The sequence below is a fragment of the Corythoichthys intestinalis genome, chromosome 1, assembly GCF_030265065.1.
Source record: "Corythoichthys intestinalis isolate RoL2023-P3 chromosome 1, ASM3026506v1, whole genome shotgun sequence".
Lineage (NCBI taxonomy): Eukaryota > Metazoa > Chordata > Actinopteri > Syngnathiformes > Syngnathidae > Corythoichthys > Corythoichthys intestinalis.
The window spans coordinates 75,671,597-75,694,587 of NC_080395.1; the positions used below are offsets into that span (position 1 = coordinate 75,671,597).

Sequence of the window (22,991 nt, forward strand, 5' to 3'; positions counted from 1 at the left end):
CGAACAACTTGTCAATATTTTTTGAAAATACTTTTTTTCAATGTTATATATATTTTTTCTTCACTATAATCTTTTCAATTTTTATAAAGATGAGTGTTCGAGAAGCTTGATTGCATGTACGTATATACTTTAGATAAGGTGATGGGTATAATACCTAACTTCACAAAGAGATATCCTCCAAACCCTTTTTGTGTTAGATGGGTTTTTTTTTCTCACTATTTTGCACTGTATATAACCTGTTTTGACCATAGTATGTGAAAAGGCCAAAAACGCCTATGACCATACTTGCGGTTTGTGTTGAATTGTCAAACATAAAACTATTCAATCTTATTTTTTTCTATTGAATGTTTATCCTAACAAGTTGAATAAATATTATCAAGCTTCAAAACGGTTGGTCGAGCATGTTTGGTTGTCAATGGGACATCAACATTACAAATTTTGAAAAAATATTTTGGGATTTTTTTTGTCTTTTTGGGTCCAAAATGTGGATTATAATTGGTCAGTGAAGAAAACAACAGTTTGGACATGAAGTTCACGGTGTCCTTAAAAAAGGGACCCAACTTGGCCATCGTGAACAATTTTTTCTTTGAAATATAAAGGCAACATCAAATGCATGCAAATTCAGCCAAAATAGGCTTAGGTGTTAAAGGGTTAAAATGTTATTATTTATTTTGTTTCAGTGCTCCTTAAGGCAGCTTGTTCTTTTGTGTTCTGATGCGAGTCATTAAAATAAAGAATGTTATTTAAAAGTTTTTTAGTTTATTTTTGCATATGCAGCTGTTCCTCTGTCAGAGAGGCGCGTCCATGCATGTAAGCACAATATCCGAAACAGAAATATATTTAACATACATTTGCAGCGTTATTTCGTTGTCTACACTCATTTATAATGATAATAAAAATATGTAGACTTTTTAAACATTAAGAAAACTTACGTTTTTTTTCTGCCAACTCGAATAAGTTAAAATAAATGTCTGTTGCTGCATTATGCCAAGTAAATGAGCATAAACTATCCACCTGATAGAACAGACACACAAATATAAACGATATAAATGTTTATTGAATATACATCTTACAGTCTTGTTTATCTGGGACAACTTGTGACAAAAGACAGGTTTTAATTTATCATTATGCACATAGGCATCGTCACAATTGTGATCACACAAAACGCAACCACGCATTGCATCCCCGCATTTGCTCCTCCTGCTGAAACGGGCTCGGGCCTACAAATGAAATGTACATTTTCGGGGGGTTTTCAGGCTCGAGCCTACAAATAAAACGTAAAATTTTGGGCTCTCGGCCTTTAATACACGCGGGCCGGGTCGAGTCGGGCTGGATTTTTTTAGACCCAAACTAAGCTATAATCGAGAGAGCATAGAGATAGGACATAACATAACAATGGCTGAAGCGGAGAAAAAGGGAGCGAGAAAGATTGATGCACCTAACACATTGAAAGCGGACGTCTGGAGACATTTTGGCTTCTACGAGGTTGGTGGGAAACTTGACCAGAGTTAGGTGGTGTGTAAAAAATGAAACATGAGAATAATAATAAAAATGGGGAAACCAAATCCGTTGCATCACCGGAATTGCGCAGGGAAGATTTTTTAACGTACTTATATATTTTAAAATGCGCTGAATCGATTCGGCTTGTTGCCCGCATTGAATCGAATCGTCCATGCCCCGCATCGGGATGCATTGCCGCATCGATTATTGTTGACACCCTTACTATTCATCCTGAAAATATAGGTGATTATCTCTGCATTTGGTGATTTTTGTGCATCTCGTGTAAAATCTGAGACTTTTTAGCCATTTTAAGTTGTGTTATATAAAAAAAAAAATCAATCGGGATTTTATAAGGGAATGACTTTTTGATGCCGCTGCTCATGGAGACTCATATATGGCTAAGGTAGGTGCCTGTTTTGGTTTTAGGTCAGTAACAGCTTTGGTTTTATAAATATTTTAATTTGAAGTTTTTGAAAATAGGCCCCTACGAATCGGCTCCCGTTTCCCGTGTCATGTCAATAGGTTATGAAGTCTATGGTACAGCATATTTATCCAACGTCAAAAATACCTCCATGACAATAGAAATCAAGTCAAAGTACAACGTTGAAATTGTTTTCCAGAGGCGATTCAGAAGTGCATTCTGAGTAAAGTATTTTTTTATTGAAATGTATTCAGAAGCAAACCAACCTGTCACGTGGAAACAATTTAAAACGGGCCTACTAGTGATACCCATTTCAATTAATGGCAGGGGAATGAAAAGAGCTAGTTTTCCTGTTTATCGTAGAATATCGAGTGATTTCCTGTATCGATAATTGCTGTATCGCCATATCTTGAGATCATCGTTTTAGGGGGAGCCTTGTATCGCCAATTGTATGTGACATCACACAGTGGCTTATTATGCAAGTACTGTATCTGCCGTCTTCACTCTTCTTTCACAGCCCCTATCAGGCAAGTTTTCCGCATCTTCCTGGTTTAAATTGAGCTGAATGAACCATGCCGTGTATAAATAATGCAGTACAGTGATCACTTGCTACTTCGCGCTTTAAACTTTGTGCCCTCAGTACATCGCAGATTTTTTTTTCAATTAAAAAAAAAAAAAAAAAAAGAACAGAAAAACACAGATGAGGTGTCCCGAGCTGATCGCGCAGTCGCACTCTTGCGCCATCCCTCCTTGTCACTGCTCTATGTTCGTCAAGCAGTGCACTGGAGTTGCTTATAAAAGTTAACGATGACTGACAGACAGACCGTTGATGTTTGATCTTGCCAGAGACTGTAACTTCAAAGCACCGCACGCGTCAATCATCGTTTAACTTGTTAAGCAATTGCTGTGGCAACTAATTGTGTATAAGTGAACACTGAACACAGGAAAGGAAAAAAAAATTTAGGTGGGGGGTGCTTCTCTGCGGTTTTTTTTACTTATCGCGGTTGGTTCTGGTACCCATTAACTGCGAAAAACGAGGGATCGCTGTAATTAAAAGTATACCAATGCATTTGCTGTGCTTTTGTAGAATATTTTTGTTGTACAACCAGTTCCTATCTTTTTTGATATACAGTATATTTGAATTGATAGATTACTTAAATAATCGATAGCTGCAGCCCTAGAAATATCCAAATATCCAAACATATTTGAAACTAGGAAGTCTTCAAGAAAACTTGCCTCCTGACTGAAATATGCCTCTGCGCACATTCTGGGCACTTTCATTTCATGTTGTTGTGCAAACCTAATAAAATGGCATCCAGCGTTATCAAGAAATAATGTAAAAACACAAACTTCAGTGCCACTTTAACCAATAATATATTCAGTTTGAAGCATACCGTTGGAGCTCGGCATTCCTGTTCAACTCATCGGCAATCTTAAGTAGTTGTTCCACAACTTCTTTGATTTGTGGCTCCTGTTGTTCATTTGATCGGCCACCTAAATCCTCAGAAGTAACATGTCGACTTGGGTCCTCTGTATTTATACGCTCAATCACATACCTGTCAAAGAAAAGATGCATGGAAAATCAACGCAATATAACAAATAGTTGACCCTTCTTGCAGCTTTCAACAAGTGGACCTTTTTAAGATCACTTAGAATAGAATTTAATGTCAATTCCGGGACAAATTTCACATTCAACCTTGAAAAATAAAATCTGAAACTCAGACAATGTCAGCTAATTTTACAATTTCGCAAAACTTCTAGGAATTAAAAAGTCAATTTAAGGCGCACCTATGGTGGTCAGCCGAAAAAATATGGTTCCCTAAGCAATATTGTACACTTTAAAATCTGGTGTCATAATTTTTGTGTCTAGTCTTGTGTTTGACAATAATATTATCCTGCTATCAGTGTTGTCAGAGATTACTTGAAAAAGTCATTTAATTACAGATTACGCATAAAAAAAAGTAATCTAGTTACATTGCTGATTACTTTATAATCAAAGTAACTAAGTTACTTTAAAAATAATTTATCGGTTAATTTTTCTCCCATTTCTATCTCAACATAAGAATGACAACAGAAAAATGTCACCGCATGTAATCTACTTTCCGATAACTGAATTTAAAGGGGAAGTTCAGAATTTTGAACATTAGGCTTAATCTTCGAGTTAGCGGGGATTTAATTAGTGGATGGAGTTAATTTCAACCACCATTGACTCGCGCTAGCTTAGCCACTCTCGAGCCCTGAAACTAACAAATGACTGACAAACTGCATGAAATTTGTTGACATCAACACCATCGATTAATTAAACCCCCGCTAACTCGAAGATTAAGACCTAACCATAAAAATGTCTATAAAAGTTGTAAACCTATAAAATAAACAACAAAAATGAATGAAATTAACAAGAATCCTATAAAGTATTTCATAATGGGTGTTTGCCCTCTACATAAGTGAAACTCTGCCTATAGTTACAAACTGTAGCTATAAAATGTACGTAAAGCCTGGTTATAAACTGTAGAAGTGCTGCCTGTCTCGTTACCTGCGGGCTTTGTTTCGAGTTGTGTCGAGCTGTGATTTCAAGTGGTTCCTTGAATTGGATGTGGAATTTTTACGGGTCGACAGTGTTTTTGAGTAAGCGCAAAGTTTGCAACGTACGGATATATTTTTGTCATCTTTACTAAATGTTACGGATGGGGAGTAATTTTTCCTTTTGTTCAGGTATGTATGTTTTTCCTTTCACTTTATACTGGTTTATGTTGGTTTTCACTTGTATTTTTCCTTTGCAGTAGTTTCCACCTGTGTGATCACAGAAGGCCTCCACAGCTGGAACCACTTCATTAGTCAATCATCCAATCATCTGTTCGTCCTGCCACTATATAAGTTGAATTGTTTGCTCTGTTCAAGAGAGGCGGTGGCAGCTCTCACTTTGGTTGTATTGGTTTGTTGAAGCCTGTTATGTTTTGACCTTGATTCCGTTTGTGAAGTTTGCTTTCTGCCACTTGTTTATTAATGATCTCTTTTGTCTTTTTCTTTAGGTTGGCGCAGAGCACAGAGGTAGGGACTTTAGTTAGACACCTGCAGGTCTACATCGTGTCTCCCACCTCACGTAGGTACCAACTCTCTGTATTAGTCCATTAGATAGAGCGGCAACACCACCCATGTATTTTGGGGCACAATAGGTGCCTGTCACTGTAGTGTTTTAGTTTGGGGGTTGTTTTGGGTTCTAGGTTTAGTTGGGGTTTTTGAAACTGTTTATTTGGTGTTTGCTGCATAGTGCAGGGGGTTGGGTAAATGTTTGTGTGCTCTGTGTCCATTGTTTTTCTGTTAAATAAACTTTTTATTTGCAATTTTGATTTGTCACTGCCTCCTCATTGCACACCTGCCGTCTTATGTTACGCTCGCGGCCCCTGACCACCAGGGGTACTCGTAACACTAAACAAAAATGTGAAGGAATGGCTGTATTTCCAGTGAGCAAATGCAGCCGTTTGTGGTATCTCTCCTGCCTATCTTATTGCTCGCGTCCTGACGAGGTAGCTAGGCTATGTTTTGGCCGCAGACTTTCAGCGCTCACACAGCATGGTAACACACGTGGACCCATTTTTTTCCCCACCATACTATGAGAAAAACGTGACATGGGATGTCACTCCCAAACTCGAGCAGTATTCTTCATTCTACATACTATTTTGTTATTGCCACATAATGTAATACACAGACACTAAGGAAACTAACTATAATAAGATTACTGGTTTGGACAAATTAACGCGTTAGAATGCTCGTTATGGAAAGAAAGTCATCAGATTACAATAACGCATTATTGACAACACTGCCTGCCATGCCATATGACGTCAAGTCTTTGGTGTGTGCATACAGGATTTTTGGTTTAGAAACAGATACATTTAAATAGATTTTAAACGTATTTTTTAAAAATAAAGTTTCAAATTATATAACTATAGTTTATTTAGATTTCTTTAAAAAGAAATATTTATGGAACAAAAATAATGGTTCAAAAACACAAATTAGAGCATTGAACAGAAATAAGGGTTCAAAAACACAAATTAGAGCCCATAACTAAGGAAAACGCAAGTGATGCCTGACTAGCCTCATATTCTCTTTTGAAATATTTCAATACGCTCATCTGGAAAATGTCAGCAGTACCATAATTTCATGCAGCTATTAGTGTTAGCCTAACGCTATCCAGTGTTGTTTTCGTCAACAATGACGATCACAAAAATATATCGTTGACGAACAATTTTTTTTCATGACGACGACGTGACAATGACGAGCGTATAACGTGGCTTGGGAGACTAGAACATAACGAGATGAGCACCAGTTTTCGTCTGACAAGACTATTACGAGACGAAAATTCGACATCGTTTCTGTCATCTGTTGACATTTTCATATTGCACGTGGAGTACATCTGCTTGCATCGTGACAGTGTTTGGGTCATGTCACTCATGGGAGATGTGCTGCACCTCTCCCTCCTCGCCAGGGTCAAGCTAGGCTAGGCCAAAAGCGGCTATTAAAAAAAAAAAAAAAAAAAAAAAAAAAAAAAAAAGTTGTCCGAAAGTTTAAGAGGATGCTTGCCAAGTTGATGCTAATGCTAACGCTACAAGTTATATTTAGTAGGCCTGAACGATATTGGAAAAAACTATTGTTGCGATTTTTTTGGGGTGTGCAATATATTGCGATATTATATTGCGATAGTAATAAATTAAAAAAAAAAAAATAATAATAATAAAAAAAAAATATATATATATATATTAATATTAATATATATATATATATATATTATTTATTTATTTATTTATTTATTTATTTATTTATTTATTTATTTAAAGAAATGTTCACTAGATGACTTGAATAGCTGTTTGGAAATACTTTGCATGACACACCGTGACCACAGTGTATTCATATAATACCGTTTCATTAGTGAATGATTAAGATTGCTGTATGAAGGGATCCAGGAAGCCATGTCTGCTCAAAATAGATAATTTATTGAACACAATATTTGACACTTCAACAGCAGCAAATATATTACATGACAAATAAAAGAGCAGGTGCATTCGTCCCCCAAGTTTTTGACAAAATATAACAATAAATAAAAACTTCTGTAAAATAACAAAAGTTGTAAACATATTTGAACAAAAATATTAAATATGACAAATAAGACTTGTTCACAAACTATAACAATAAATAAAAACCTTAGTAAAACAACAATAAAGTTGTCAACATATTTGAACTTAAATATTAAATCTGTCAAATAAAAGTGCAAGTGCATTAATCCCCTGAGTTGTTTGCACAAAATATAACAATATAAAACTGTAAAACTGCAACAAAGTTTTAAAAATATTTAAACAAAAATATTAAGTATCAAAACTTTATGTGCAGCTGTACTATAGTTATTTGAAAAATACGATTTACAATTAATTTAAATATAAAAGAAACAAACTCAATTCAGCTTGTAAATAATTGAACTGAATAACTGCAAATAACTGTGATGAATAACAGAACCATTTTAACTCCCAAATTTCCTTCCTTCCTGATAGCTGTCACATGAGTAAAAAGAAAAGACATTCCTGCAGCTGTGTTATGTATTTGTCTGCATATCGTCCACCTTCCTTGCTCAGCAATTCTCAACTGGGTCTCATAGGTTTTTGGCCAAGACAACTAGTTTATCCACCATTGCAGGCTTGAGACAAGAACGTTGGCACGTAGCAATGTTCCCACCTGGACTAAAAAGCCTCTGATGGGAGGCTCGTAGCAGAAATGCATAGATACCTGCGTTTTAAATGGTCCCATATGTTCGACGGATTACTTCTTGTTGAGGCAACCACGGCGAGGCACTGTCAACAGGGCTGTTTTTTGTTCCTTACAATCTTGTCGATAGCCAAAATACTTCCAAAACTCCTTTTGGAGACAGTCTTCCCTATTCAACGTGTTGCTTGCTTTCACTTTGAAAACGGCCCCTCCTCCCTCCGCTCTGCTGTTCGGCCCCTCCTCCCTCCACTCCGCTGCAGCAGGGGAGGGGGAGGAGCCGATGACTGCGAGTTGGAGGGAATGAGAGGCTGTCCTTCCTGCTCCTTCCTCAAAACAAACGTTAGTGGATTAAAAAAAGTGAAATGAAAAAACTATCGCACGTCCTTGCGATGGGACTATTGCGCATGCGCACATCGCGATGGCGATGTTTAAACGATATATCGTTCAGGCCTAATATTTAGTGTGTGACGATCACTCGGCACAGACCTTAAAAGGCTAAAGCCAATTTGCATATTCTGTCTTGCCAAGTTGAGAAACCAAATCTTAACATGTGTTTCAAAACAAGCAAGATGGAGCATAGCCTAGCTTGAGACACATCCCAAACTCCGGTGAGGAGAGTTAGAGAGAGGCGCAGCACATCTCACACGAGTGACATGACCTGAACACTGCTACAATGCAGGCTGATGTACTCTGTTTACAATACGAAAATGGCACGCATTGTGAGCATATGACCGAAACTGTTTCTCAGACGTAAACTGTCATTAGTCTCATTATGTTCTCGTCACTCAAGACACGTTTTAGCTGGTCACGTCATCCTCACGAAAAAAATGGTTTGTTGACAAACTTTGTTATTGTAATCATTGACGAAAACAACGGATTTCTATGTATTATAAATGCTTTTATCAATATTTAATGAATGTGAAAGCACTATAAAATCGCACGGTTATGACAGTCTAACATAACCCCGGGTTTAATCTCCTGATTGTCAGCAGCTACTTCTTTGGTTTTTCGCAGTCTCTTCTGCTGGGAATTGGAAAACACATTTGATCAGGCCCATCGAGCAAGTGTAAAGCAACTGCCTCGCTAAAACCACCTCCAAAGAATTTTATTTAAAATACAGTGGTTCTTGTCACACGCTCCCATAATCCAACTAGAGCTGAATATTCGAGCAACTCGAGTTTAAAAACTGGTCCGAGTAATTTCATTCACCTCGAGGAATCGTTTAATCTTGCCAGCTCTAAGCATCACGTTTTGCCCTGACTACTTTTAATGCGGGACGATGCGATGACTTCACGTGCGTAGAGGAAGAAGCAATAAAAAAAAATACCTTACTCCAGCCGGCAGCCGCTACAAACTACTCCGACACTGCTAAAAACTACTGCCCGCATGATGCTACGCTAGTAGAAGGTAGTGTCTGATGAGTCTCATAGATATCATATCTATGTAGAACTAGATGCGAAATGACAGACTGGGCGGCATTAGTAAACAGCCGCCATCTTAAAGCAGCAGATTCTCAACGCTAATAAATAAGATGTCGCCTGCTGTCACTTGCTCACTTAACGTTAGCCCTGCGGAGGGCTAGGTTTCTATGGAGGTAGATTTGTGTCTTTATTATTCAATCCAAAAAAAAAAAAAGTTGCTTCAATCAAAATATATATTTTCAATTAAAAAAAAAAAAAGTCACTTAATAAAAAAAAAAAGTGTTTGAATGCAAAAATAAATTTGAAACTCAAAAAAATGCATTTGAAAACTTTTTTTCTTTGAATTTTTTTTCTTTTGATTAAAACAACTTTTTTGATTGAAGTAATGTAGTTTTGCATTTGGGCCTTTATTATTTAATCAAAAAAATCAGTTGCTTCAAACAAAAAAAATATTTTCAAAAGAAAAATCACTTCAATCAAAAATAAAAAAATTTCAATCATAGAAAAAAAGTTTTTGAATGCGATAAAATATTTGAGACTCAGAATTTTGCATTATGCATTTTTCATTTAAACTGTTTTCTTTGATTGAAGCAATCCTTTTTCTTTTGAACCATCTTATGGGTAGGACATTTGTGTCTAAATCATTAAATCCCAGAAAAAGTTGCATCAGTCAAAAAAAAAAAATTTCGATCCCTTAAAAAAAAAAAAAAAAAAAAAAAAAAAATTATTTGAAATACATACATCCATATATTTACACACACACACACACACACACATATATATATATATATATATATATATATATATTTTTTTTTTTTTTAATTGAAGTGACACTTTTTTGGAGAGCAAAAAGTTTTAAACTCATTTTTTATTTGAAGTACTAAAAGTTTTGAAAGCACTTTTTTTGGGGCTAACTGGCTTGATCCCTAATTTAAAACTCGCCATTGACACCTTGTGGCGTATTTAAATCACTACATTACATATTAAAGAGTGACACTTTAATTTTTTTTAATTTTTTTTTTTTTTTTTTTAAGAGTGACACTGAAGTAATGCAGAGTGACCCTGTGACGTCACCGCCCCGCGACGTCAACACCAATGGCGACCAGTGTTGTGAATCTGTATGAAAAAATTAATTACAGTTAGAAATTACTTCTCCCAAAAAGTAATAACGTTAGTACCTCAGTTACCTGAATGTAACAGTAATTAGTCACTTGGCAAAGTAACTGCTGATAATATTCTTTTTTTTTTTTTTCCTGCTCTGCTCTCTCGTCTCCGTGAGTCTTTCTTTTTCAGACTTTTCTCGCGTCAGTCAACCAACATCGTAACGCATAGTAACGCACGCCTTTCCCGCCTCAGTAACGGTGTTGCTAAATTGAGAATATTAATTAGATTACTCACTACTGAAGAAAATAACGCCGTTAGTAACGCTGTTACATTCTAACGCCATTATTAACAACACTGATGGCGACCTACTAGTTAAACTAATTTTACAAATAATATTGAAAGGAAAACATTAAGAGGGGTTCTAATGTCAAATTATTGTAACTTGTACACACATTCATCTTTTAAGAACTACATGTCTTTCTATCCAAGGTACCGTTTAAGACACAGAGAACACTCAAAAGGATTAAAAAAAAAAAAAAAAAAGGACATAATCTACTGAAAATTTGTTTTAATAGGACTTACCCTCTGAGGACAATTGCTCCTTGTTCCAGGATGGGATCATCAATGACATCTGTTTTAGATTACACAGGCTTGATTAGCGTTCAGTTAAATTGCCCTGCAAAAGTATTGAACATTTGGGTTTGACATCAAAAGGTAAATATGAGGCAAGGGTTGCATGGTATAAGGTTACTCAAAAACAGGGGCCCCAAAACTTCTCTGAGGGCCACATTATCGCTCCTGACGGAATTGCTTGATACGGACCGATATGGCCACCTGCGGGCATCGTTGTGCGTTGTGTAGTAGATATAATAAGCCCTGACAAAGGCATGAACTATAAATATAAACATATCATTCCTAGCACATCAGTTCATCAGTGCTAGTGGTTTGCCAAATAGGTTCTTTAGAATTTGTTACAATTTAGAATAGTATAAATATCCTACAGTGTATCACAAAAGTGAGGACACCCCTCGCATTTAGTGTTGTATCGGTCGCGAACGATTCGTTCTTCTTGAACGAATTGTTTGGGTGAACGAGACCGAACTAATCACCATCTGCACTGATTCGTTCTATGAAGTTGGTGCTTGTTCACTGCGTGGGAGGGCGTTGAGCAAGCGGCAGCGTCTTCTGACATCGCACACGACCAATCAGACGCCAGCCTCATCGCGGGCAGGGGAGGGACCGGAAACAGAATCAGGGCGTATGTCACTCACTTCCACGTGTGGCCAATAAGCAGCCAGCGTGCAGGCAAGGGGCAAGACTGAGTTTTGTCACTTCCCGTTCAGTGACTCGGTCCTCCGGTTCCTGACCTAGCTGCTGCTAACGTGACTTTCCAGTAATGACTATGCTGTGAACGAATCAAAAAATGAAAGGAAAGGACTTTGTCACATATTTGTTAACGTGGAGCCTATCAAATGCAGCTCAAAAAGACAAAAACACCACACAAATCTAGCGAGCATGGTTTAGTGTACTACTTTTCTCAACAGACTCGGGACTACCTATTACGACATACTATCAAATTTACAGTAATTTAAAACACGGGTAGCTACGAGGCAAGCAAAAGCTGAGCTGCGGTCGCGTGACAGCAATGAAGGGGGCAAAGAACTGTCACTATATGGAGGCTTCATGGCAGCGATATTTACCTCATATGTGCACAGAAAAAAAGAATAGTATGATCACCATAATACTGATTTGCAATGAAACGGTATATACATGTCCATTTTTTCCAAGTGTTTTATTATTTTTTTCCCGTGTCAGGTGTTGGTTGGTTTGACAAATTATGTCAATCCGTCCATCATGTGCTACTCAAGCGCCCCACAACAACGCACATGGACACGGGAGATGTCGCAATATGTCTACATTTTTCTTAACAAACTAATGAGAGTAGAAAGGCGATATCGTAACGAGCAAACAATTATTTCTCGTCAGCATTTGACGATCTGAGATGCGGGGACGACATTGCCTGGCTCTGCCAGACTATTCTCCACTGAGAGAAATAGTCTGGGAACCATCCCATTTACGGCCTTTTCGAGCAGATACAAAATCAATCGACAAATCAGATTCGTTTATTTGCGTGACGTGTTCTTCACGAGCAACGTCACTCTTGCGCGTCGAAAGTCGTCTCTTCAACAACACAGATGGTGAACGGCACAGCCGAGAATATGTTCCAGTCCACGGTAAAATCAGTTTTAAATGACCAAAAACACATCGAAACGAGTCATTGACAACAGTCTGTCTCGCGCTAGCCATGTTGAATAAACTCCGCTCTCTTCGTATGTTTACTTCCGCGCGCAGGTCCCTCGTCCTGCCGTCGCCATTTTACTAACGTCACGTCTGCCCGTCGCTGATTGGTCCACTCCGCTGTCTGTTTACTGTGGCTTGCTCCGCCCTGGAAATTGTATCCGAGTGAATGGTGGCCAGACTCAATAGCTGGAACAGCGGTGAGTCTGGTGTACCAGGCAAGGGACGACAGGGGAGCTGACCGGATTATTTTATTTGTTAATACCAGTGCAAAACGTCAATACGATCACCATAATACTGATTTGCAATGAAACTGTATATACATGTCATTTTTTTCCGAGTGTTTTATTTTTTTTCCCGTGTCAGGTGTTAGTTGGTTTGACAAATTATGTCAATCCGTCCATCATGCACTACTCAAGCGCCCCAAAACAACGCACGCGGACACGGGAGATGTCGCAATATGTCTACATTTTTCTTAACAGACTAATAAGGGTAGAAAGGCGACATCGTAAAGAGCAAACAACTATTTCTCGTCAGCATTTGACGATCTGAGATGCGGGGACGACAGGGGAGCTGACCGGATTAGGGCTGCAGCTATCGAATATTTTAGTAATCGAGTAATCGACTGAAAATTCTATCGATTAATCGAGTAATCGGATAAAACAAATATATTTTTAGGTGAAGAGCAATTATAAATATACATGAGAAAACAAGACATTTCATCTAATCTTGAACCATTTTCAGTCAATCAATGTCTTTATTTTCGATGTATATTGTTGAAAACAGCCAACAATTGCATCTCAGATGTAGCTAGAATTAAAAAAAAAAAAAAAAAGACTAATTCACTGCTTTCACTCAAAAAACTTTTAGATCTTATTTAAAAAAAATATATATATATATATTACCTAAAAATGCCGTTATGCTTGATAACACACATCACTTAAAAGTTTTCCCACGTGTTTCAATTGAATTTCTCTTTGTGTCAAGCCATTTTTAAGTTCTAGTTAAGTTTTAAGTTAGTCTAAACTGTAAGTCCTGATAGGATTTTGTGTTTTTGCAGTGTTCAAAATAAATGTATGATACAGGCTGTACTGGAGCACATTAGGGACCAATGCTACTTGGTGTTTTATCCAGCAATGACTACTGAGCTAAAATTGATAGTTAGCATGATAAAGTTTTTATTTTACACCCTCATCACTCCACAATGCTATGTTATGTTAAAGCCTGTATGTAAGACACGTTAGCCACGCATCGACAGTGGTCATAATTAATTGAAACCTAGCCCTCCGCAGGGCTAACTTTTCGTGAGCTAGTAGCGACAGTAACGTTAATTTTATTTATTAGCGCTTAGCGCTCTTTACTAGCGCTTAGCGCTGTACTGCTTTAAGATGGCGGCTGTTTAATAACGCTGCCCAGACGCGGCCGAGTCTGTCATTTCACATCTAGTTCAACATACATGTGATCTTTATGAGACGCATCAGACGCTAGCTGTTACCAACGTAGCATCGTGCAGGCTAGTATTTGGCAACGTCGGTGTCGTTTGTGGCGGCTGTCAGCTGCAGTAAGTTTTTTTTTTTCCCCCCCTTCTTCCTCTCCGCACGTGACAGCGCGTTGTCCCGCATTAAAAGTAGTCCGAGCAAAACGTGATGCTTAGAGCTGTCAAAATAAACGATTACTCGAGGTGAATAAAATTACTCGGATCAGTTTTTAAACTCGAGTTACTCGAGTTGCTCGAGTACTCGTTTCAGCTCTAGACCGGATTATTTTATTTATTAATACCAGTGCAAAAATTCAATACGATCATCTTAATACTGATTTGCAATTAAACTGTCAAATATCAAAATGCAGTATTGTCTTTATTTCAGAGCAGCACATTCGAAAACTAGCTATTTACACTTACAGTTTTAACAATGGTGACTAAAAATAATAGTGATGAGCATGAAAACAAAAATACAACAGAGCGAGAGGTAAATATGATGTGTTGGTCGTTCCATTTAGAAATTAAACTTTCGATTTATTTTTATTTTCGTGACAGCAAGCATGCTGCGTTGGCTGGTAGCAGGCTAGCAGCAGCATTGTATATGTGATCGAGAACATGCTAAAGAAAATCCGTGCGCCCCCGACCCCAAACCCCCACTCCTCCCACAAAAGGAAAATGTTTAACCGTGTCCTAAATCGAAATGCAAGCACGAGCCATGATTTTGAGCCCATAGAACTAGGACAGACGACGCGAAAGTTCTCCCTCGCTTTTGCAGCAGCGGGAGGGAGGGAGACGAGGCTGTCTGTGAAAGCAGAATGATATTGCCTGTCACTCATTACTGAAACTACGACGAGTGGTCAATGTGCAAGAGAGGGAGGGACCAAGCAATGTCACTTCCCGTTCAGTTATACTGCGAAGCGGTCTTTGGTGATTCGTTCGGCAACGTCACTTCCCGTTCAGTAACCGAACGATTCATTTGGACGGGGAGGGAGATGAGGGGGGCGAACGATTCGTTGAACGATTCGTTTGAACGAATCTTTTTACTGAACGATCCGGAATGGATTCGTTTACTCAAGTGAACGACAGATCCCGTCACTACTCGCATTTCTGCAGATATTTAAGTACCGGTATATCTTTTCATGGGACAACACTGACAAAATGACACTTTGACACAATGAAAAAAATGTGTGTGCAGCTTATATCATAGAGTTAATTTATTTAACCCTCAAAATATAGCTATTTATATCCAAACCCCTGGTAACAAAAGTGAGTACACCCCTTAGAAAAAACGTACATCCCTAAAATGTCCAAATTGGGTACTGCTCGTCATTTTCCCTCCAAAATGTCATGTGACTCGTTATAGGAGTGCTGTCGGCATTGCTGCAGAGACTGAAGAGGTGGGGGGTCAGCCTGTTAGAGCTCAGACCATACACCGCACTCAACATCAAATTGGTGTGCATGGCTGTCACCCCAGGAGGAAGCCTCTTCTGAAGACATCACACATGAAAGCCCGCCCGTCTCATCAGACCATAGGACATGGTTCCAGTAATCCATGTGCTTCGCTGACATGTCTTCAGCAAACTGTTTGCGTGCTTTCTTGTGTACCGTCCTCAGAAGAAGCTTCCTCCTGGGGTGACAGCCATGCACACCAATTTGATGTAGAGTGCGGCGTATGGTCTGAGCACTAACAGGCAGAACTCCAACTAAGCCTGCAGCAATATGCAATAATTCCATTTATCGCATGGTAAATAAAAATGAAGGCGGTCATTTTTCCGCTGCGATTTATTGCCTCGCGTGCGCGGCTGACGTGCTGTTAAAAGTTCGGCTTTCTTGTTACCAACTACGCAAAATGCATTTTCGTTCTGCGTCCGGCAAAAAAATAGCGCCGGAGCCAATTTGTTCCCATTACATCCTATTGTTCAACATATACCGGCTGCGTCAGTGCGCAGAATTGATTGCGGACAATCTCCGGCATGCCGGAGCCCGCCGGACGGTTTAGGCTATTTTTGAGTTTAGTGCAGTTTAAGTTTAGTGCAGGATGAGGGGGAAAAAAAGGAAAAGGTGACGCTTACCATTGAAATGAAGATGTGAATTATAGCAAAATATAAGCATGGCGTGTGCATCCATGAACTGAGTCGACAATAGGGCCGTAGAATGTCGATCTCGGCCAGCGGTCCTCCTCCTTTCGCCAGTCTTTATAATTTAAGGTGACAGTTCTTATTGTGGTAACATCGCCAAAGAAATCGTCAGCTTCGTCAGGTTTCTAATCATTTATTCCATCAACTCGCCGAGTGTCCACTGTTGACGCCAGGATCAAAACAAAGTAAAATAGCGCTCTCCTGCTCACGGTCAGCCCCGCGGTGCGTTCAGGTACAGCAAAAAAATGTCCAGAGAATCAGCACCTCCAAATCCGAGACTATGGTCCTCAATCGGGAAAAGGTGGAATGCCCTCTCCGGGTCATGGATAAGGTCCTTCCCCAAATGGAGGAGTTCAAGTATTGTTCAAGCTTCCCGGGGTTTTGTTATTAAGTCTTGTTCACGAGTGATGGAAAAATGGAACGGGGGATCAAGAGGTGGATCAGTGCAGCATCTGCAGTGATAATAATTTATTTGTGTATTTATTTATTTAAATTTTTGCACTCCTGGTCCTCCATACAACAGCTGTGCCGGGATGAAGAGTGATGAAGCTTGTTGGCTTAGCAACCAATTCAATTCAATTTTATTTGTATAGCCCTCAATCACAACAGAGGTCTCAAAGGGCTTTACAGAGGCACTATGATACACAATTAGAAATGAAGCAACAAAGATGAATACAGTAGATACAGTTCAAGTCCTGGGTATCCCCTATCCTTAAGACCCTCCATGCCGGCAAGGAAAAACCATAACTAAGTATAGGGGGGGGGGGGGCTTTTGTGAAAGGTCCCATTGCAAATTTGGGCTACATTTGAGAAAATCACATCTTGGACGAAAGATTGTAATTTTGACTGCTTTTCATTGAACTAGGCAGGTTTTACGGTGTGAATGGGCTTTTTGGCCTTTCTGATCTGGCAACGCTGGAAACAGCTCACACCCAAACAAATGTTTGAGTTTTCTGCCTACATGACATGAACGTCTCCAAGTTTTTGTTTTCCCCTCGTTACCTTGTAAACAGCCCCCAAGTATAAGAGCTGAGTCATCTATGTTTCTGCGAGAGTTTAGAAGCGTCCCACGTACAAGCCACTTTAATAAAAGAGTGAACGATCGATTATACATTATAATTTAAACAAAAATTAACTTGTATCTCTGGACCGATGTGTTGGCACACGCATGCATTTATTATTGGAGACCCACAAGCTTTGGGGGTTTTGAGTCCACTGATTTGACTGAGGGAAACTCCTTCATCTGCTGACCACTTTTTCAAATTAGCAAGTCACTCATTTGGGCCACTTTGGCTGTAACTCCCTGCACCTTCAGGGTCTCATGTGGCATTTTTTTCCTTTCTTTTAAATATGTCCTACAGCGTGGATTGACTTACCTTCAGATGTGTTGCCTAAACTCACTGTATTGAGTAGCATGTTTGTTTTTGAAGTGGCCTATCAGGTTTGTCGTATTAAACGCAGCTTTTATCTTGCTACTTCTTCAAATCTCAAGTTTGCATCTCTCACACTGGGCAAGCGCAGAGTTATTATCGTCTACTTTAAAAAACCTCCACATAGCCGACATACTCGGCCAAATAGCGGCCGTTTCCTTGTCTTGCCCGCTCGGTGGCATTCACCCAACAGTGTCACTGGAGCAAACTAACGTCATGCCGCAAACTTGACTAGGTTCAGACCGCAGGTCTTGATGCACAGTTCCGATTTTTCTTCATATCCGTTTTTTTGGCGTGCCCATTTAGACAGCTTTTTTCCCATTGAGCCCATTCATGTATTACGCATGCGCACTAACTCGCAGTCTGACATGTTCTGAGCTATCGTTCTGATCCACATGCGCAGAAGCATCAAAACAAATGAAAAGACATGCTGGCTCTACGTCATTCAACTGTGATCATATTTTGATTTCCAAACAGAGGACAAAAATAACATACAGACATAAACAGTCTCCGTTTGTTCTTATATTCAAAGTTTATAGGGGTTGATACAACGCATGCACACACACACACACACACAAACGGTCAGTTTGCCCCGACTCTCGGCCATGTAAGCAATGTTGAAATATTGCTCATTGGCGCACCGAAAGAAAACTGAGCGTTCTCATGCTTTTTTTCTTTCTAAAAACAACAAAATTGAAAATAAAATATTTTTCTGTCATGTTTATTTTTGTATTGACGCGCATTGTGGTTTGTTTTGAATCAATTCCTTGTCAAAGGTGGAATTGATTCAGTTTTTGACACCAAGCTCAATAGAAATATTTAAGCAAAAATGCCCCTTTGAATCAGCTGTGGAATAAAAAAAAAAAAAAAAGAAAAAAAAAAAAAAAAAGGTCAAATTCCGACTTCGACTGATTTCTATTGACAAAAATGTATTTTGATGATTAATAATAAATATTTCATTAAATATTCATTATTGTGTTTAGTGAAATATAAAAAATATATAATACTTATAATTACGGGTGGGAACCTTTAGGTACCTCACGATACAATAGGATACAAGGCTCACGAGAACGATCATCTCACGATACCGCGATACAACAATTATCGATGCATGGGTCAGGAATTCATTCCAGGATATCCTACAAAACAACTAATCAACACAAAAACAATCCATTTTCATCCTTCTGCTGTGAATTGAGAATGCATCTATCACTAGTAGACGTGCAATGGCCCACTCGTTCATTCGCTGCCACCCCCCTCCCTACTTCAAACGGATTTGATGTCTATGGCCGTCAATGGCAGCCAATGAGTTAATTTTGGGTCATTTCGGGGTCACTTCCCATTGATTTAGAAGCATTTATAGGTCATGTGATTTTGAGTTACTGCTCTGGGTTACAGCTGAAACGAATACTCGAGTAACTCGAGTTTAAAATTTGATCCAAATAATTTTATTCACCTCGAGGAATCGTTTAATTTTGCCAGCTCTCAGCATCACGTCTTGCCCGGACTACTTTTAATGCGGGATAACGCGCTGACGTCACGTCTGTAGAGGAAGAAACAATAATACATGATTGCAGCCCACAGCCGCTACAAACTATGCCAACATTGCCTCAAACGACGCCCGCATGATGCTACGGTGGTAGCAGGTATCGTCTGATGTGTCTCATGGATATCACGTATATGGAACTAGATGGGAAATGACAGACTCGCCAGCGTTAGCACATACATATAGAACTAGATGCGAAATGACAGACTCGCCGACGTCAGTAAACAGCTGCCATCTTAAAGCAGTAGACTTCTCAGCGCTAATAAATAAGATTAACTTTACCGTAACTTGCTAACGTAACGTTAGCCCTGTGGAGGGCTATTTTTCTATTAAATTATTACTACTGTTGATGCGAGGATAACATGTCTAACAGAGGCTTTATCTAATCTGTAAAAACATATCGCTGTAGAGTAGGCCTGAACGATATTGGAAAAAACTATTGCTGCGATTTTTTTGGGGTTTTGCAATATATTGCGATATTTTTTAAAGAAATTTTTACTAGATGACTTGAATAGCTGTTTGGAAAGACTTTGGATGACTCATCATGACCACAGTGTATAGTATTCCATCGTTTTTCGTGGTAAATAGGGACCAGAACCCGCCGCGATATGTGAAAAACCGCGAAGTAGCGCATACACCCCCCCATTCTTTTTTTGTGCGTGTGTGCTTAATGAATTTATTCAGATCTAGCACTGAAAAGAGATACTTATAAGATTTTCTCACTTTTTTTCCCCAAAGTATGATTTAAAAAAAAGTATATATAAATTTTAATAAATGCTTTTTAAGCACTCCAAAATGTAATAATTCTGATCAGTTTTAAACATAACTGTCCCAATGAATCATTTTTTAAACAAGAATAAAGTACTGTAGTGGAAAAATGCTTGGCTTTATTAAATGCTTTTGTTTACCTAACACTGCTGTGACTCTTGGAGTGACATGTAGAAATTACAAACTCTTCATAATCACTTCTGGCGTTTATTTTATATGTCTCGAACGTCTCCACAGTCCCCCCCAGACACACACATTCATTTCAGACCGCACTTCCTTGCAGAAACTGTTTAAAAAATTAAATGATGATTGACAGATTGCTGCCCGGCTTCTTTGGCCACATCAAAGCTATCGTTAACTTTAATAAGCAAGTGCCGCAGTGCGTGAGAGCTGGGAAAGGGGGTGAGAGAGGCTGTGCGAGCGAGTGAAACAGAACAAAGGTTTGTGGAATTTTTTTTTTTTTTTTAAACTATCGCACGTCCATGCGATGGAACTATCGTGCATGCACACATCGCGATGGCGATGTTTAAACGATATATCGTTCAGGCTCACTGTAGAGTGATGAGGGTGTAAAATAAAAACATAATAAAGCTAACTGTCAATTTTAGCACAGTAGTCATTGCTGGATAAAACACCAAGTAGCACTGGTGTCTAATGTGCTCCAATACAGCCGGTATCATACATTTATTTTGAACACTGCAAAAACTAAAAATCTTATCAGGACTTACAATATAGTCAAACTTAAAACTTAACTAGAACTTAAAAATAGCTTGACACAAATGGAAATGCAATTGAAACGTGGGGAAAAACACCTAACTTGTAAGTGATGTGTGTAAGCGTAATAACATTTTTTGGTTGGAAATTGGAATTTTTTTTAAGATCTAGAAGTTTTTTGAGTGAAAGCCGTGTTTTTTTTTCTTCTTTCTAGTCACATCTGAGATGCAAATGTTGGCTGTTTTCAACAACGTACATAAAAAATAAAGACATTGTCTGAAAATGGTTCAATATTAGGTCAAATATCTTGTTTTCCTCATGTATATAATTGCGCTTTGCCTAAAAAAAAAAAAATTTTTTTTTAAAAATCGATTACTCGATTAATCGATAGAATTTTCAGTCGAACACTCGATTACTACATTATTCGATAGCTGCAGCCCTACTCTGGTTTTAATGGCATGAAGTTAATCTAATAGAAGATTTTGGTGGCAAACACTCGGTTGCTTTGTTTTTGTTTATTTAAAGTGACACCTTTATAAAATGATATATCGATTCGTGATGGGATCATATCAAACTTTTGGCCTAAAAAGTATCGCGATATATCAGTGTTTCACTATATTGTCACACCCCTACTTAAACTTGTTTTTTTTTCTCCAAGAAGAACTACGGTACAACTCTCTTCATGCTTATTGATGGGATTCCTCTAAAATGTATCCACCACTGTTGGTTTTTCATGTTTTCTTTTGTTTGTGGTTATATAATCAAAATACAGATTAAGTTGTTATAAGGGAAACATCTTGTCGTTTTGGCTGTTTTTATTGAACTAGGCAAGTTTCCGATCTCACAACCTTGATCGTAAGCCTCGTCTCGCAAATCGTATTGTGAGGTATTGAGGAGGGACCACCGTGAAGTTAGACCCCATCAGAGGCCAATTTATGGGAAAATTATGTCATCTGTTGGTGCTCATTTGCTCCGAAAAAAAAAAAAGCATTTGTTAATATCTCAAAAACGATAACCCGAATTAGTGCCATTCATTTTTGCTACGTTTGTGCCGCTATTTATATATATATATATATATATATATATATATACTGGACTGTCTCAGAAAATTAGAATACACAATATTCTAATTTTTTGAGACAGTCCTGTGTATATATACAGGACTGTCTCAGGAAATTAGAATATTGTGTATTCTAATTTCCTGAGACAGTCAGGAAATTAGAATATTGTGTATTCTAATTTCCTGAGACAGTCCTGTATATATACACAGGACTGTCTCAAAAAATTAGAATATTGTGTATTCTAATTTTCTGAGACAGTCCAGTATATATATATATATATATATATATATATATATATATATATATATATATATACACAGTGCCTTGCAAAAGTATTCGGCCCCCTTGAGCCTTGCAACCTTTCGCCACATTTCAGGCTTCAAACATAAAGATATAAAACTTTAATTTTTTGTCAAGAATCAACAACAAGCGGGACACAATCGTGAAGTGGAACAAAATTTATTGGATAATTTAAACTTTTTTAACAAATAAAAAACTGAAAAGTGGGGCGTGCAATATTATTCGGCCCCCTTGCGTTAATACTTTGTAGCGCCACCTTTTGCTCCAATTACAGCTGCAAGTCGCTTGGGGTATGTTTCTATCAGTTTTGCACATCGAGAGACTGACATTCTTGCCCATTCTTCCATGCAAAACAGCTCGAGCTCAGTGAGGTTGGATGGAGAGTGTTTGTGAACAGCAGTCTTCAGCTCTTTCCACAGATTCTCGATTGGATTCAGGTCTGGACTTTGACTTGGCCATTCTAACACCTGGATACGTTTATTTTTGAACCATTCCATTGTAGATTTGGCTTTATGTTTTGGATCATTGTCCTGTTGGAAGATAAATCTCCGTCCCAGTCTCAGGTCTTGTGCAGATACTAACAGGTTTTCTTCCAGAATGTTCCTGTATTTGGCTGCATCCTCCTTCCCGTCAATTTTAACCATCTTCCCTGTCCCTGCTGAAGAAAAGCAGGCCCAAACCATGATGCTTCCACCACCATGTTTGAAAGTGGGGATGGTGTGTTCAGGGTGATGAGCTGTGTTGCTTTTACGCCAAACATATCGTTTTGCATTGTGGCCAAAAAGTTCAATTTTGGTTTCATCTGACCAGAGCACCTTCTTCCACATGTTTGGTGTGTCTCCCAGGTGGCTTGTGGCAAACTTTAAACGAGACTTTTTATGGATATCTTTGAGAAATGGCTTTCTTCTTGCCACTCTTCCATAAAGGCCAGATTTGTGCAGTGTACGACTGATTGTTGTCCTATGGACAGACTCTCCCACCTCAGCTGTAGATCTCTGCAGTTCATCCAGAGTGATCATGGGCCTCTTGGCTGCATCTCTGATGAGTTTTCTCCTTGTA

The 22,991-nt window shown here is 38.5% G+C and overlaps 1 protein-coding gene across 2 annotated transcripts in view; it reads right to left on the reverse strand.

The window, feature by feature from the left end:
* Positions 1–22,991, reverse strand: part of zgc:153993 (uncharacterized protein LOC767645 homolog) — a 45,451-nt gene that overhangs the window by 15,840 nt on the left and 6,620 nt on the right. The window contains exons 2-3 of one of the 2 annotated variants that reach the window (XM_057841553.1): positions 10,780–10,828; positions 3,316–3,415 (exon numbers count right to left, since the gene is read on the reverse strand). In XM_057841553.1, the coding sequence (XP_057697536.1) occupies positions 3,316–3,415; positions 10,780–10,828 (149 nt within the window). Of the gene's footprint in view, positions 1–3,315; positions 3,478–10,779; positions 10,829–22,991 lie in introns of both variants that reach the window. The other variant, XM_057841545.1, reaches the window with a different exon arrangement.